This window comes from Euprymna scolopes, chromosome 24 (assembly GCF_053919585.1).
Source record: "Euprymna scolopes isolate OS-2025 chromosome 24, ASM5391958v1, whole genome shotgun sequence".
NCBI lineage: Eukaryota > Metazoa > Mollusca > Cephalopoda > Sepiida > Sepiolidae > Euprymna > Euprymna scolopes.
Genome location: NC_136505.1, coordinates 2,183,489 through 2,202,558, shown reverse-complemented (window position 1 = coordinate 2,202,558; position 19,070 = coordinate 2,183,489). Strand labels below are relative to the sequence as shown.

At 24.3% G+C, this 19,070-nt stretch overlaps 1 protein-coding gene across 3 annotated transcripts in view; it reads right to left on the bottom strand.

Moving 5' to 3' along the window:
• Positions 1 to 19,070, bottom strand: part of LOC145246568 (uncharacterized) — an 896,698-nt gene that overhangs the window by 186,206 nt on the left and 691,422 nt on the right. For all 3 annotated transcript variants that reach the window (XM_080108171.1, XM_080108172.1, XM_080108173.1), the window contains one exon: positions 3,632 to 3,772. In XM_080108171.1, coding sequence (XP_079964297.1) covers positions 3,632 to 3,772 — 141 coding nt within the window. The remainder of the gene's footprint in view (positions 1 to 3,631; positions 3,773 to 19,070) is intronic.

The window sequence follows — 19,070 nt, the reverse complement described above, 5'->3', positions numbered from 1 at the left end:
ATAAAATAATTGCAATTCTTACATCATATTGTGAAAGAAGGACTAGAAGATAAAAGATTAAACTATAAAAAACGATTCGGTCTACTGGCGGAACCTCTATAAAATAAAAAGCACTACTGCTCCCACCACATGGAGTGTGTGGAAAAAGAATTCATTATGAATTTATATTTTGTTTAATCTGTATTTATAATGTGTTGGAACAAAATATTCAAATATATTATATACAACCTGGCAACGCCGGGTACTTCAGCTGGTATTTCGATATTTGTCGCCCGATACCAATTTTGTGAAACGATACAAATCTTATGAAAATCCTCCCCTCTGTTGAAAGTTTTAGACAGGCATACAAACATACATACATACATTTAAACAGACAAGTGAGATTTATATTATAGAAGATCACACACACACACACACACACACACACACACACACATATATATATATATATATATTTAATTATAAAACTTAAATGACCTGATAACGGGTGTTGTAACCTAACATCGGGTTTATGACTTCCGGTTGCGCATGCGTACATAAACAGTGATAATAAAATGTATTGTTTTACTGTGTACGTTTTCAGCGTCCCAATTGCCTTTTTTCACGTTTAAATTATCAAAATAAACAATTGTTAATACTTTCTGCATTGTTTTTACATCGTGCATTTCTGTATTACGTTTAAGTTATTTTAACGCAATTTTCTTAAAAATAAATCTACTTTAACCAGTTGACAACCATAAGAGCATTTTAAAACGGCGATTTACCCACCATCTTCATTTTTTTTAATTTATTCTCAATTTTTTAATACGTATTTCTTAAGAAACATTTATACATTTTCTTCTACACTACCAATATAAATAAATGACCTCAAAAATATGTTTTTTTTTTTTAAATTTGCGTTACAAATAAATAGTCAATAAATATAATTTAGAATAGTAATAGGAATATACTGACCAAATTTTAGGTAAAATCTTGAACCCTAATTAAATTTATGAAGAAAAATGTAATGTATCCAATACTTTTGCGTGGCACTATATATATATATATATATATATATATATATATATATATATATATATATATATAGTATTAATTTATTAGGAAACATCAGTCTAACGGGTTGCTTAATATTACAGTAATTGCGCATCTCAAATCATCAAATCTGTTGCGAAGATCGCTGATGAAATGGTGGCATCACTCTACCCCTCCAGAAGGTTTCTCATTGCCGATCCATTCGTCTATTTGTATAAGAACCAGGTAGGCCTTAAAATGGAGTACTGTTACTATATCTGGGAAGGAGCTTCTTGGTGCGCCCTATCCAGCTTCGAAATCTATTTTCTTACTTGTTCCCTCTTCCCCACTATTATTATTTCATGGCAAGTACTCGACTGTAGTCCAATCCATGGTCCTCAAACTCTGATTTAAAACGCGATTTATTACACTCTCCATCTGCGCCGAAATCTAAAAGCAAACTCCATGAACAAAACTTCGTTCCCGGGACTTCCAACCTGAGAAACACAGTTCTGTTAGCGTGCTTCCCGGTTGAATACAACATGGTAGCCTTCAAATTCAATGTAAACAAGTTTTTGTTGAGCACTTCCTATAAATCATCAAATTCTACCCAATTTACACCATTAACGATTACTACACTTCCATCTGTCATTCATGTACCCTTATCCTCGAGTAGCTTGCAGGCCTTGATAAGTAGTGACTCCAAAGTATATATATATATATATATATATATATATATATATATATATATATATAAAATAAAAATTACAATTAAACTTACCAAAATGATACAAGATGGTAAAACTAAAGTGAATTATAAATATTAAAGAATTAATATTTATAAAGTAATATCAACCAGATGTAAAAGCTCGATAAAACCAACTAGGAGATAGAGCTTATAATAAGAGCAAACAGTTAACAAAACATGCTACAAAAACACTTTGAAAAAGAGTTAAAACATATTTAATCTGAAAAGGAAACAATTGATAAGTGGATAGTCCTTAATCCGTGGAGTTTCGAAGAAATACTTTCTTTCTCATCAATGTGCAAATGGAAATTCAATTAATTTTCTTGGAGTTATATTTTTGGATTTTAATGTCATTGGATTATTTACCTTTCACCAGACTATCCATTCACGTTTAATTACCTTTTTCTTCACTATATTCCCTCTGCTTCATTTTTTGTTATCAAGTAAGATCTTTTACTTACTTGGAGTTTCATCAAATACTTTTGTATGCAAAATCCGATCCCGCATTTTGCTAATTCCTACCCTCTGATGACAAGGAAAGTATTTCTTCGAAAGTCGCCGGATTAAGGACTATCCACTTATCAAATGTTTCCTTTTCAGATTAAACATGTTTTAACTCTTTTTCAAGGTGCTTTTTAACATGTTTTATAACTATTTGCTCATATATCTATCTATATATATATATATATATATATATATTCCTTTTACTCTTTTTTTTTTACTGCTGTCTGATTTATAATGCGAAATCGATGTTGAAACGAAAATGTAGTCAGTATTTCGTAGTTTGTGATGAATCATGTTAAAGCAAGTATTATATAATCAGGAAAGTGGGATTTAGAAAAGTTGGAAGAGGGCTAGAGAAAGAACACTCTGGCCGAATAAAAGTTGTTGGGTCGATATTCCCTGCTAGGGGAACTTCAGACGATTAGCAATAAATAAACTCATTCGCAAAGGACGAGATATTAAATGTTTCGCTCTCGGTCATCTACACCAGTGGTTCCCAACCATCGTGCTGTGACACATTGTGTCTCGCAGAATATATACTGATGTGCTGTGCAGAGATAACAGAAATAAGTCAATTAATTTCCTTTGGTTTAATGGAGACAGTTAATTTCTTAATCATGATGATGCCCCTACATTCAAAATCGCCAAATTTCTGGCATGTAAGTGTTCCGTGCATACTAATTGGTAAGATTGTTATGGTCCTACGTCATAGGACGATTAATCGTAATATAAAAAGTATTTCTAAGTATCGAGAATCGGCGTCGGTGCTGAAGTATTCAGGTTCGATTTCGATACCAAAACGATTCTTAACTACACAAGTTGTAAGACAAAAAGACAATTTCAAGTTAATCTAAGTTTATGTCATGGCAGTATAGATTATCTTCCAAGTGAATGTATTTTGACTCATAAAATAAATAAATAAAATGTGACACAAAATTAAAAGAATGATTATTTGTAGTAAATTGGCAAGCAACGCCATTTGAATCCATTTGCGTGTGTGCAATTGAATGTTTTTCTTCCCGGCGTTGCCTGCCGATATCTAGCACTGGATCGTATAACACATTCGTCAACATATTGCAGCAGTAATTAAGAAGCATCAGGAATAATCGTCCCACTGACATTCAACTTGATTGTTCTATTCCAGATACTGAATACCGAACATGCTGATTTATGTGAATAAATATTTTCCATATGTGTTCTTTTTTCATTGCTAAAAGGCTTTATGAGTACAAAATTAATTTTTGTGTTGCGAAAATTTAAGAAAAATGCTCAATAGTGTGCCATCATGTTAAAATAGTTTGGGAACCACTGATCTACATGGTAAACATTCATATATTTTTCTTAGCAGCAAACCTGCGAATAACTTACTATTAACACATCTGGTTGGATGTGGTCCGCTCTGAAATTCTCCAGTGCATATACATGTCCGATTGTTGGCACAAACGGAATTGTTTAAATTTGCTTGGCAGTGTATTGTCTTTTCACAGGTATCACCGATTCGTGTAGGATCTATAAAAAAAGAAGACGTGCAAAGCGATTAGAAAAATATAAATATTGAAACATTGAGATAAACATTTTAGATGTTGCACGGGAGAATTTTTTGTGCATTCTGTTTTGTTTCGATTTTTTTAAAAATATTTGGTATTCTTTCAGAATTTGACTCAAATCTTTGGGATTTTCCGTCAATTCTAGTTCAGACTCGATCTGCGGTCACTGGATTAAGCCGAACAAAGTAACGGGCGTAGACAAATTTCAAAACAAACAAATCGGAAAAATAGAAATACAGTAAATAAAAAAATAACAAGAATCTAGTGTAAATTTATTGAAATATTTACTTATTTCAAGAAAAGTTGCATTTTGTATTGTTTATTACCTTTTATTATATCTTTCAATTTTTTATCAACAAAAGTTATTGGTTTTCGCGAAACCGTAAATCTTTAGGTGAAAGTACAGTATTTTTTCAAGAAAACTTACAGTCGGTAGTAAACGGTTATTTTTTTTTTTTTGTAAACAGAAGTTTTTTTATAAGAAACTTTAAGTGAAAGCACAAAAAATTATTTTTTGTCAACAAATGTTAAAAAATAAACAGAATAAAATACCACCGCCACTCAAAAATGAGTTTGTTTTTTTACACAGTGATCACCACTTATCAAGGCCCGGAAGCCGCTCAGGGATAAGGGTTATTGCAAGTACATTACGTTAGTGTGAATTTAACAATTTCACTTTAATGCAAAAAAAAATGCGATTTGAACACCTAAACCATAATTTACGGATGATTTCGGGGATACGGGGTAAATTTTGCAAGAGTATCCTAATTTTTTATTTACCAAATAAGATTTTTACATGAAAATTTTAATTTAATTTAGATAAAATTATAACTAGTGTTTTAATGCTATTTGTTTTGAATAATTATTCGATTATTTTTAAGAAAGTCAATATTTCAATACAAAGTATTTTTTAAGAATCTTAATACCAGAAATTATTTTCTATTCAACATTTTCAATGCTTTAAACTTCCTTTGAATTTTGCAAAACCTCAAAGTAATTCATTTTCTATCAGCAATTAACGAAGGTTAAAATTGTCGACGCATTTAAGATGAAACGAAAATGCAGTGTAGTTGTCGTTATTTTAAAAATAGTTTTTATATGTTCGTGTTGGTATTTTATACAATTGCATATTTTATTGCAATAAAACAATTGCTTAATAGATTAGTGGGTTTAAACAAATACATTTAGGACATGGTCAAGGCTCCTATAAAAAGGTGGGATTCCTATACCCTGCTAGAAAATTACTCACACCACAAAATGACCTATGCCACAATTTGTCTATTCATGGATTATTGTCACTACATCTAGGCTGGTGCATTTACCATTAGTTTTTCACTTTTTGTCCAAGAAAAGAGTTTCCAATATAGTATGTACCGCACAGTCTGTCAAGCTACAGCCTTTCTACCATCAACCCTATGTCCCATCGCTTAGCCTGTTTTACAATTATATAAATTTAATTTACTCTGCTCAATACTTTGTTTGTGGAATGTCATACACAAAATCTGTGAAGTTGATTTGGAAATGAAAACAAGAAATTTTCATCGCTTACTTTAATTTGAAGTTAATATGTAAGATGGAGACCCAGGAATCGGTCTCAGTCATAATAAACGTTGATAACATCATCGCTGCGATGTGAGAAAATCTCATTCCGCCGATCGAATCTATCCACATTGCTTGTTTCGCAAATTTCTAGTCCACAAAATACTTCTCTTTTATAATAGACCGAAGCATACAATATTTTCACAACATATTGAAAATCATAGTAAAGCAACCGAATATCTTAAATGGTCATCTTACAAACTACTAAAGCGTTTTTCTCAAATGCATTCATAGTTCATTCCGGTAAACAATTCATTACATTTATTCTGACTAAGCTAACTCTCTCAAATACGTCAATACTACAAAGAAACTACCAAAATTTTAACTCTCCTGCAACAAAGTTTCCTCACAAACCACAAAATCCACGGACACCGCCTGAAGTCATTAATAAGAATAATTTCCTTAAGCCACGGAATATTATTTACTTTCCTAACTCATACTATTTCTTATATGTTTCATTCTACTTACAAATTTAATAAAAACCACTTAGTAAAGTTCAGTTATATGTTGTCAATTTTCCGGAAAATAATCAGAGAATAACGGAATGGTGTAAATTCAGCAGTGCGAACTACAGATTTACATTACATTGAATAGAACTTCAGAATATTGGTTTGGTTTAAAGAACAGTAACATCCCCATTTAGAAAAGCGCTTTAACATCCTGATAACGACCACAGTAAATAACCATTTATAAATCATGTGTTCACGTTGTTTGCTTTTCCCTTCCGTTAAACTAAACTATTCAGAAACCCTTATAAAGAGTGTTATCTATTTCAATACGAAATAACAAACATGACTTTCAGCGACATTGTTCCCAGCAAACTAAATTGAATTTAAAAATATTTCAAACTACAAAAACCTTTTGGCATAATTTACCACATCTTATTTCTAAAACTCATAAATAAGCCTTCCTGATTTATGATGTAGATGATTAAAAAATATTTATTGTTAATTTTAGTTAGTTGAAATAATAATGATACTATGATTTTAAAACTTTTTTCACTATAATGATTTCTCATTATGTAAATAGTTAAATTAGCCCTGAGAATTTTTGCATTTCATAAACTTACCTTGATTATTATCCATAGTGCTTGAAATGTGTTTACAACAAATAAATCCTCTACTCTCAGAGACAGATGGCGACATACTGCTTGTAATCAGTGGATAGCTGCAATCTGGGGGTATCTGGCATCTACCCAGATATTGAACTAATACGTATAAGGCGTGTTTGAATCAATTCCCACTTTATTTATGCCATCATATTCATTTATTTACGACTGAACAAATTAGTTAAACTCGGTCATGAAGGGTTAACTTTCAGCTAATCTTCAGATAATTCTCGCCTGGAATCGTAGCGATTCAACGTCTCTATCCCCTACGCCACGGTCCCCGAAACGTCATGAAACAACAGCTAAAAAGATGAGGATAATAGTCCGCAATAAAATTAATTGAGATTAAAGTGTAACAAATGAAGAAGATCGAATACCTTTCTTTTATAAATCACGTATAAAAATGTCTTTGTTTTTTTAATAAAAGATCAACCGATTTTGTATATGATATAGCAAAACAGTATACGCATTACCTTCTTTGTACAATAACATATTAAACTATATGCTTTTATCTTCCTTTTTATTTCAATAGAATAACAACATCAACGAGAAATATTAACGATCACTTATAAGAAATTCCTATTTCGTGCATCGTATTTTTTACATGAGTGTAACTATAATCCGCAAATGATATATATTTCTAAAGTCTTTGCATTTTTGGGGGCTGGTGTAAAAAATGTAAAAAAATGCCCGAAATAAGAATTACTTAAAGTGATCGTTGATATTTCTTGTTATTATATTTATTATATTATATTTTTTGTAAGTGATCGTTGATATTTCTTGTTATTATATTTATTATATTATATTTTTTGTAAGTGATCGTTGATATTTCTTGTTATTATATTTATTATATTATATTTTTTGTAAGTGATCGTTGATATTTCTTGTTATTATATTTATTATATTATATTTTTTGTAAGTGATCGTTGATATTTCTTGTTATTATATTTATTATATTATATTTTTTATAAGTGATCGTTGATATTTCTTGTTATTATATTTATTATATTATATTTTTTATAAGTGATCGTTGATATTTCTTGTTATTATATTTATTATATTATATATTTTTTATAAGTGATCGTTGATATTTCTAGTTATTATATTTATTATATTATATTTTTTGTAAGTGATCGTTGATATTTCTTGTTATTATATTTATTATATTATATTTTTTATAAGTGATCGTTGATATTTCTTGTTATTATATTTATTATATTATATTTTTTGTAAGTGATCGTTGATATTTCTTGTTATTATATTTATTATATTATATTTTTTGTAAGTGATCGTTGATATTTCTTGTTATTATATTTATTATATTATATTTTTTGTAAGTGATCGTTGATATTTCTTGTTATTATATTTATTATATTATATTTTTTGTAAGTGATCGTTGATATTTCTTGTTATTATATTTATTATATTATATTTTTTGTAAGTGATCGTTGATATTTCTTGTTATTATATTTATTATATTATATTTTTTGTAAGTGATCGTTGATATTTCTTGTTATTATATTTATTATATTATATTTTTTGTAAGTGATCGTTGATATTTCTTGTTATTATATTTATTATATTATATTTTTTGTAAGTGATCGTTGATATTTCTTGTTATTATATTTATTATATTATATTTTTTGTAAGTGATCGTTGATATTTCTTGTTATTATATTTATTATATTATATTTTTTGTAAGTGATCGTTGATATTTCTTGTTATTATATTTATTATATTATATTTTTTGTAAGTGATCGTTGATATTTCTTGTTATTATATTTATTATATTATATTTTTTGTAAGTGATCGTTGATATTTCTTGTTATTATATTTATTATATTATATTTTTTGTAAGTGATCGTTGATATTTCTTGTTATTATATTTATTATATTATATTTTTTGTAAGTGATCGTTGATATTTCTTGTTATTATATTTATTATATTATATTTTTTATAAGTGATCGTTGATATTTCTTGTTATTATATTTATTATATTATATTTTTTATAAGTGATCGTTGATATTTCTTGTTATTATATTTATTATATTATATATTTTTTATAAGTGATCGTTGATATTTCTAGTTATTATATTTATTATATTATATTTTTTGTAAGTGATCGTTGATATTTCTTGTTATTATATTTATTATATTATATTTTTTGTAAGTGATCGTTGATATTTCTTGTTATTATATTTATTATATTATATTTTTTATAAGTGATCGTTGATATTTCTTGTTATTATATTTATTATATTATATTTTTTTATAAGTGATCGTGGATATTTCTTGTTATTATATTTATTATATTATATTTTTTGTAAGTGATCGTTGATATTTCTTGTTATTATATTTATTATATTATATTTTTTTTATAAGTGATCGTTGATATTTCTTGTTATTATATTTATTATATTATATTTTTGTAAGTGATCGTTGATATTTCTTGTTATTATATTTATTATATTATATTTTTTTATAAGTGATCGTTGATATTTCTTGTTATTATATTTATTATATTATATTTTTTTATAAGTGATCGTATATATTTCTTGTTATTATATTTATTATATTATATTTTTTTGTAAGTGATCGTTGATATTTCTTGTTATTATATTTATTATATTATATTTTTTGTAAGTAGTCGTTGATATTTCTTGTTATTATATTTATTATATTATATTTTTTGTAAGTGATCGTTGATATTTCTTGTTATTATATTTATTATATTATATTTTTGTAAGTGATCGTTGATATTTCTTGTTATTATATTTATTATATTATATTTTTGTAAGTGATCGTTGATATTTCTTGTTATTATATTTATTATATTATATTTTTTGTAAGTGATCGTTGATATTTCTTGTTATTATATTTATTATATTATATTTTTTGTAAGTGATCGTTGATATTTCTTGTTATTATATTTATTATATTATATTTTTTGTAAGTGATCGTTGATATTTCTTGTTATTATATTTATTATATTATATTTTTTGTAAGTGATCATTGATATTTCTTGTTATTATATTTATTATATTATATTTTTTGTAAGTAATCGTTGATATTTCTTGTTATTATATTTATTATATTATATTTTTTGTAAGTGATTGTTGATATTTCTAGTTATTATATTTATTATATTATATTTTTTGTAAGTGATCGTTGATATTTCTTGTTATTATATTTATTATATTATATTTTTTGTAAGTGATCGTTGATATTTCTTGTTATTATATTTATTATATTATATTTTTTTTGTAAGTGATCGTTGATATTTCTTGTTATTATATTTATTATATTATATTTGTTTAAAAGTGATCGTTGATATTTCTTGTTATTATATTTATTATATTATATTTTTGTAAGTGATCGTTGATATTTCTTGTTATTATATTTATTATATTATATTTTTTGTAAGTGATCGTTGATATTTCTTGTTATTATATTTATTATATTATATTTTTTATAAGTGATCATTGATATTTCTTGTTATTATATTTATTATATTATATTTTTTGTAAGTGATCGTTGATATTTCTTGTTATTATATTTATTATATTATATTTTTTATAAGTGATCGTTGATATTTCTTGTTATTATATTTATTATATTATATATTTTTTATAAGTGATCGTTGATATTTCTAGTTATTATATTTATTATATTATATTTTTTGTAAGTGATCGTTGATATTTCTTTTTATTATATTTATTATATTATATTTTTTATAAGTGATCGTTGATATTTCTTGTTATTATATTTATTATATTATATTTTTTGTAAGTGATCGTTGATATTTCTTGTTATTATATTTATTATATTATATTTTTTGTAAGTGATCGTTAATATTTCTTGTTATTATATTTATTATATTATATTTTTTGTAAGTGATCGTTGATATTTCTTGTTATTATATTTATTATATTATATTTTTTGTAAGTGATCGTTGATATTTCTTGTTATTATATTTATTATATTATATTTTTTGTAAGTGATCGTTGATATTTCTTGTTATTATATTTATTATATTATATTTTTTGTAAGTGATCGTTGATATTTCTTGTTATTATATTTATTATATTATATTTTTTGTAAGTGATCGTTGATATTTCTTGTTATTATATTTATTATATTATATTTTTTGTAAGTGATCGTTGATATTTCTTGTTATTATATTTATTATATTATATTTTTTGTAAGTGATCGTTGATATTTCTTGTTATTATATTTATTATATTATATTTTTTGTAAGTGATCGTTGATATTTCTTGTTATTATATTTATTATATTATATTTTTTGTAAGTGATCGTTGATATTTCTTGTTATTATATTTATTATATTATATTTTTTGTAAGTGATCGTTGATATTTCTTGTTATTATATTTATTATATTATATTTTTTGTAAGTGATCGTTGATATTTCTTGTTATTATATTTATTATATTATATTTTTTGTAAGTAATCGTTGATATTTCTTGTTATTATATTTATTATATTATATTTTTTGTAAGTGATCGTTGATATTTCTTGTTATTATATTTATTATATTATATCTTTTATAAGTGATCGTTGATATTTCTAGTTATTATATTTATTAAATTATATTTTTTGTAAGTGATCGTTGATATTTCTTGTTATTATATTTATTATATTATATTTTTTTTATAAGTGATCGTTGATATTTCTTGTTATTATATTTATTATATTATATTTTTTTTGTAAGTGATCGTTGATATTTCTTGTTATTATATTTATTATATTATATTTTTTGTAAGTAGTCGTTGATATTTCTTGTTATTATATTTATTATATTATATTTTTTGTAAGTGATCGTTGATATTTCTTGTTATTATATTTATTATATTATATTTTTTGTAAGTGATCGTTGATATTTCTTGTTATTATATTTATTATATTATATTTTTTGTAAGTGATCGTTGATATTTCTTGTTATTATATTTATTATATTATATCTTTTATAAGTGATCGTTGATATTTCTAGTTATTATATTTATTATATTATATTTTTTGTAAGTGATCGTTGATATTTCTTGTTATTATATTTATTATATTATATTTTTTTTATAAGTGATCGTTGATATTTCTTGTTATTATATTTATTATATTATATTTTTTGTAAGTGATCGTTGATATTTCTTGTTATTATATTTATTATATTATATTTTTTGTAAGTGATCGTTGATATTTCTTGTTATTATATTTATTATATTATATTTTTTGTAAGTGATCGTTGATATTTCTTGTTATTATATTTATTATATTATATTTTTGTAAGTGATCGTTGATATTTCTTGTTAATATATTTATTATATTATATTTTTTGTAAGTGATCGTTGATATTTCTTGTTATTATATTTATTATATTATATTTTTTATAAGTGATCGTTGATATTTCTAGTTATTATATTTATTATATTATATTTTTTTATAAGTGATCGTTGATATTTCTTGTTATTATATTTATTATATTATATCTTTTATAAGTGATCGTTGATATTTCTAGTTATTATATTTATTATATTATATTTTTTATAAGTGATCGTTGATATTTCTTGTTATTATATTTATTATATTATATTTTTTTTATAAGTGATCGTTGATATTTCTTGTTATTATATTTATTATATTATATTTTTTGTAAGTGATCGTTGATATTTCTTGTTATTATATTTATTATATTATATTTTTTGTAAGTGATCGTTGATATTTCTTGTTATTATATTTATTATATTATATTTTTTTTGTAAGTGATCGTTGATATTTCTTGTTATTATATGTATTATATTATATTTTTTGTAAGTAGTCGTTGATATTTCTTGTTATTATATTTATTATATTATATTTTTTGTAAGTGATCGTTGATATTTCTTGTTATTATATTTATTATATTATATTTTTTTATAACTGATCGTTGATATTTCTTGTTATTATATTTATTATATTATATTTTTTGTAAGTGATCGTTGATATTTCTTGTTATTATATTTATTATATTATATTTTTTATAAGTGATCGTTGATATTTCTAGTTATTATATTTATTATATTATATTTTTTTATAAGTGATCGTTGATATTTCTTGTTATTATATTTATTATATTATATCTTTTATAAGTGATCGTTGATATTTCTAGTTATTATATTTATTATATTATATTTTTTTATAAGTGATCGTTGATATTTCTTGTTATTATATTTATTATATTATATTTTTTTATAAGTGATCGTTGATATTTCTTGTTATTATATTTATTATATTATATTTTTTGTAAGTGATCGTTGATATTTCTTGTTATTATATGTATTATATTATATTTTTTGTAAGTGATCGTTGATATTTCTTGTTATTATATTTATTATATTATATTTTTTGTAAGTGATCGTTGATATTTCTTGTGATTATATTTATTATATTATATTTTTTGTAAGTGATCGTTGATATTTCTTGTTATTATATTTATTATATTATATTTTTTGTAAGTGATTGTTGATATTTCTTGTTAATATATTTATTATATTATATTTTTTGTAAGTGATCGTTGATATTTCTTGTTATTATATTTATTATATTATATTTTTTGTAAGTGATCGTTGATATTTCTTGTTATTATATTTATTATATTATATTTTTTGTAAGTAGTCGTTGATATTTCTTGTTATTATATTTATTATATTATATTTTTTGTAAGTGATCGTTGATATTTCTTGTTATTATATTTATTATATTATATTTTTTGTAAGTGATCGTTGATATTTCTTGTTATTATATTTATTATATTATATTTTTTGTAAGTGATCGTTGATATTTCTTGTTATTATATTTATTATATTATATTTTTTGTAAGTGATCGTTTATATTTCTTGTTATTATATTTATTATATTATATTTTTTGTAAGTGATCGTTGATATTTCTTGTTATTATATTTATTATATTATATTTTTTGTAAGTGATCGTTGATATTTCTTGTTATTATATTTATTATATTATATTTTTTTTATAAGTGATCATTGATATTTCTTGTTATTATATTTATTATATTATATTTTTTGTAAGTGATCGTTGATATTTCTTGTTATTATATTTATTATATTATATTTTTTGTAAGTGATCGTTGATATTTCTTGTTATTATATTTATTATATTATATTTTTTGTAAGTGATCGTTGATATTTCTTGTTATTATATTTATTATATTATATTTTTTGTAAGTGATCGTTGATATTTCTTGTTATTATATTTATTATATTATATTTTTTGTAAGTGATCGTTGATATTTCTTGTTATTATATTTACTATATTATATTTTTTTATAAGTGATCGTTGATATTTCTTGTTATTATATTTATTATATTATATTTTTTTATAAGTGATCGTTGATATTTCTTGTTATTATATTTATTATATTATATTTTTGTAAGTGATCGTTGATATTTCTTGTTATTATATTTATTATATTATATTTTTTGTAAGTGATCGTTGATATTTCTTGTTATTATATTTATTATATTATATTTTTTTTATAAGTGATCGTTGATATTTCTTGTTATTATATTTATTATATTATATTTTTGTAAGTGATCGTTGATATTTCTTGTTATTATATTTATTATATTATATTTTTTGTAAGTGATCGTTGATATTTCTTGTTATTATATTTACTATATTATATTTTTTATAAGTGATCGTTGATATTTCTTGTTATTATATTTATTATATTATATTTTTTATAAGTGATCGTTGATATTTCTTGTTATTATATTTATTATATTATATTTTTTGTAAGTGATCGTTGATATTTCTTGTGATTATATTTATTGTATTATATTTTTTTTATAAGTGATCGTTGATATTTCTTGTTATTATATTTATTATATTATATTTTTGTAAGTGATCGTTGATATTTCTTGTTATTATATTTATTATATTATATTTTTTATAAGTGATCGTTGATATTTCTTGTTATTATATTTATTATATTATATTTTTTTATAAGTGATCGTATATATTTCTTGTTATTATATTTATTATATTATATTTTTTTGTAAGTGATCGTTGATATTTCTTGTTATTATATTTATTATATTATATTTTTTGTAAGTAGTCGTTGATATTTCTTGTTATTATATTTATTATATTATATTTTTTGTAAGTGATCGTTGATATTTCTTGTTATTATATTTATTATATTATATTTTTTGTAAGTGATCGTTGATATTTCTTGTTATTATAATTATTATATTATATTTTTTGTAAGTGATCGTTGATATTTCTTGTTATTATATTTATTATATTATATTTTTTGTAAGTTATCGTTGATATTTCTTGTTATTATATTTATTATATTATATTTTTTGTAAGTGATCGTTGATATTTCTTGTTATTATATTTATTATATTATATTTTTTGTAAGTGATCGTTGATATTTCTTGTTATTATATTTATTATATTATATTTTTTGTAAGTGATCATTGATATTTCTTGTTATTATATTTATTATATTATATTTTTTGTAAGTAATCGTTGATATTTCTTGTTATTATATTTATTATATTATATTTTTTGTAAGTGATCGTTGATATTTCTTGTTATTATATTTATTATATTATATTTTTTGTAAGTGATCGTTGATATTTCTTGTTATTATATTTATTATATTATATTTTTTGTAAGTGATCGTTGATATTTCTTGTTATTATATTTATTATATTATATTTTTTGTAAGTGATCGTTGATATTTCTTGTTATTATATTTATTATATTATATTTTTTGTAAGTGATCGTTGATATTTCTTGTTATTATATTTATTATATTATATTTTTTATAAGTGATCGTTGATATTTCTTGTTATTATATTTATTATATTATATTTTTTGTAAGTGATCGTTGATATTTCTTGTTATTATATTTATTATATTATATTTTTTGTAAGTGATCGTTGATATTTCTTGTTATTATATTTATTATATTATATTTTTTGTAAGTGATCGTTGATATTTCTTGTTATTATATTTATTATATTATATTTTTTGTAAGTGATCGTTGATATTTCTTGTGATTATATTTATTATATTATATTTTTTGTAAGTGATCGTTGATATTTCTTGTTATTATATTTATTATATTATATTTTTTTATAAGTGATCGTTGATATTTCTTGTTAATGTTGTTATTTTATTGAAATAAAAATGAAGATAAATGAAAAATTTTTATTATTTATTTGTTAAAAAGAACATAACGCGTGTACTGTTTTGTTATATTTCGGGTGTGGGTGTATACCTTGTTTAAAAGCATAATTTTATTGGATAGATGATAGATGAGTGTTTTCTGCATTATTTTCTGCAGTTTGGAGAAGAATAGCCAGCGACGTCCATCCTTCTCCCGGCTTCAGAGCACATGCAGCACCTGGTATTATTTTATCACTTTTGCAATTAACCAGGCTACACCGTCGTTTAACTTCGGTGATCTCACGGAATTCCTTATCATTATCGTTATTGCTGTTAATATTGTTAATTAAGTGGAAGAGTATGTTCTTGTTTACGGTGCTAAAACCTGGACACTCACCAAAGGATTGGAAAGAAAACTAGTCGGCACATACACTCGTATGCTACGAACAGTATTGAATATATCTTGGCAAAATCATCCCATGAAGCAACAATGTCATGGCAACCTACCTGCCATATCTAATACCATCAGAGAAAGACGCCTACGATTTGCTGGTCATTGTCTGAGGAGCAAGTATTAATTGGTGAGTGATGTATTGCTATGGACCCCACGATACGGACGCGCAAGCAAAGGACGGTCTAGATCCACGTAATCCAGCAAATAGCACACAACGCCAACTGTAAACCTGAAGACCTGAGGCAGCTGATTGAAGACAGGAAACTCTGGAGAGGTAGAGTCACATTGGTCCAGGCAAGGAGCCCGTCATGATGATCATGATTGCTAATTATTATAATATTTAGCGTTATATATTAGGATTATATAGTTTCTGCTCTTTCCTGTTTATTCTTAATATTATAGCTATTTTTTACAAGGGATACACTACTCGTGCATTAGAGTTAATGACTGTAAGGTGGTAGTGTAGTAATCCTTAATGGTGTAAATTAGGTAAAATTTGGTTATGTATATTCATGTTTCCTGAAAATATTTCCCTGATTTCAATTATTACAAGAAATTATTACATTTGTTCCGAAATTTCTTCCTCTCCAAACACCGTCTTCGAAATAGAAGATACCAACTATATAACTTTAATATATTTAAATACTAACTATATAACTCTAATATATTTTGGTACGCCAGTATACATTCCATAAAAGTAAACAATAATGTCAAAATTGTTTTCCGTTTATCTTTTTTTTACAAAAGAACACGCTGCAATTTATATTTTAACGGAAATTTTGCAAATATTAATTTTCACAGTTTATAAACATGAGACCCGAACAATAAGAATTAATGGTAAACCAAAACTACAATCGAAGCAAATGGTGTCCAGACAAATGCGCTTCCAGATATTAAGTTCAGTCGTAATATAACTTTTGACGAAGATTTTAATTTCACAAATGTATTAATTTCATTGTAAGGTCAAAGGAAAAAATAGTTAAAAAAATGCCCTCCCTCTATTAATATTTAAAAATTCCTTTCTCCTAATAATCTTTTTATTTCAACACGACCAGTAAACTGTAGAAGTTTTTTAGAAAGCCACACGTAATACAGCAGGGACTTTTTTTTAACTATTTTGTAATTTCAACTGAAAATCTAATAAATGAATTAAAATGACAATTTACACAAAGATTGCCAACTAACAAGTAAGAGGCCAAAAACAGAAAGTTCTTGTAACCAAATTTAAACGTAACCCGTTTTCTGAGTGTGGCTTAATCAGGCTGGACATCTTATTGTTCTAGAAGTTCCTTTTATAACTTTGGATTAAGATATAAGCATTCTCCTTATCAATCTTACCAACTGAGTCTTTGGTTTCCAATCTAGTAGAAAAGTGCGTGTCTCTCTTAATATCTGACTCTGTATCGGAAACATCTTTTCAAAATTTTGTTCGTGACTTTTTTCCAACACTCCATCGAACACTTTTTCTAACACTCCATCGAACACTTTTTTCAACACTCCATCGAACACTTTTTATATGTTTGCACACTTATCGGCTTTGATCTAGATTTTTTATATCTCTTAATTTTTATATGTTTTTGTTTCAATTAGCGTAGGAATTTGTTGCAATAATCCTTGAATTTTATTGTTCTTATTAATTTGAATAGGGAATATTTAAACATTTGCCGTATTGGAACACAGTCACTTCAATTCAGGTGGTAATAAAATAAATGTGATTGTTTGGCTAGCTAGAGGTAAAACATTTTTTTTTACTTGGAAGTTACCACTTATCAAGGCCAGAAGTCCACTTGAGGACAAGGTTTCATGAATGTAAGGTGTCAGTATAGTAATCATTATTGGTGCAAATTGGGTAGAATTTGATTATTTATGAGGACAACCTCAACTAGAACTTGTTTAGATTGGACTTGAGGACTACGATGTTGTAGCCAAACGGGAAACTGGCCAGCGGAACAGTGTTCCACAAGTTGGTAGTTCTGGGAAAAAAGCTTTGTTAATGAAATCTAAGTTTAGATTTAGCACAAATAGAGAGTAGAGAAATAGTTTATAGTGATTGTAACTAGTCGAGTGTTTTTCGTCCAAGTTTATCAAGAGGGGACCATAGTTTGGAGTTCAATCGAGCACTTGCCATGAAAATAACGATAAAGCAGAGACCGGCTGAATGAATGTGATTGCTGTGCTAGCTAAACTAAACACCATGTGAAAATATAAGAACAAGACGAAAACAAATTCTATGCATTTTAGCCAGACACTTTCTTACAAGAATGAAACGTGGAGTATTTATGTAAAGCTTAATTTTCATATATTTTTATAACTTACTATCAAGGTTTACTCACGTATTGAGAACTGTTGGAATAAATATTGAAAATCGACACATAAAATATTATATATCCTCATAATATTTGAACTGGACAGATGAAATAGTATATTTCAATAATCATGGGAACAACTGAACATTAAAAGAATTGTTAAACTACACCGAAAATATCCTAAACTATATGCAAGAGACACACAAATAATTACACTTAAATGAACGATTATCTATTATATAAACTTCAAACGTCTGTTAGTGTATCCGTATTTTTGTATATGTCGATAAACCTTTCCACACACACATCGAACAGGGTCGAGACTGATATCACCTGAAAGAGCCATCCCTCGGCCGTAAAATATGTGAAAATTAGAAAAGAACAGTTAATTATTTCGTATATAAAGTTTTAAACGAGTGAAGGGTCAGTAAAATTAACTCTTTCTAAACGACTTCAAAGACTGCGCATGCGTCATTTCATGAAGATTTCTCAGTTGGAATGTATGAGATAGCGGGTGAGTATTCTCTGTTAAGAATAAAATAAATTATATATATATATATATGTGTGTGTGTGTGTGTGTGTGTGTGTGTGTGTGTGT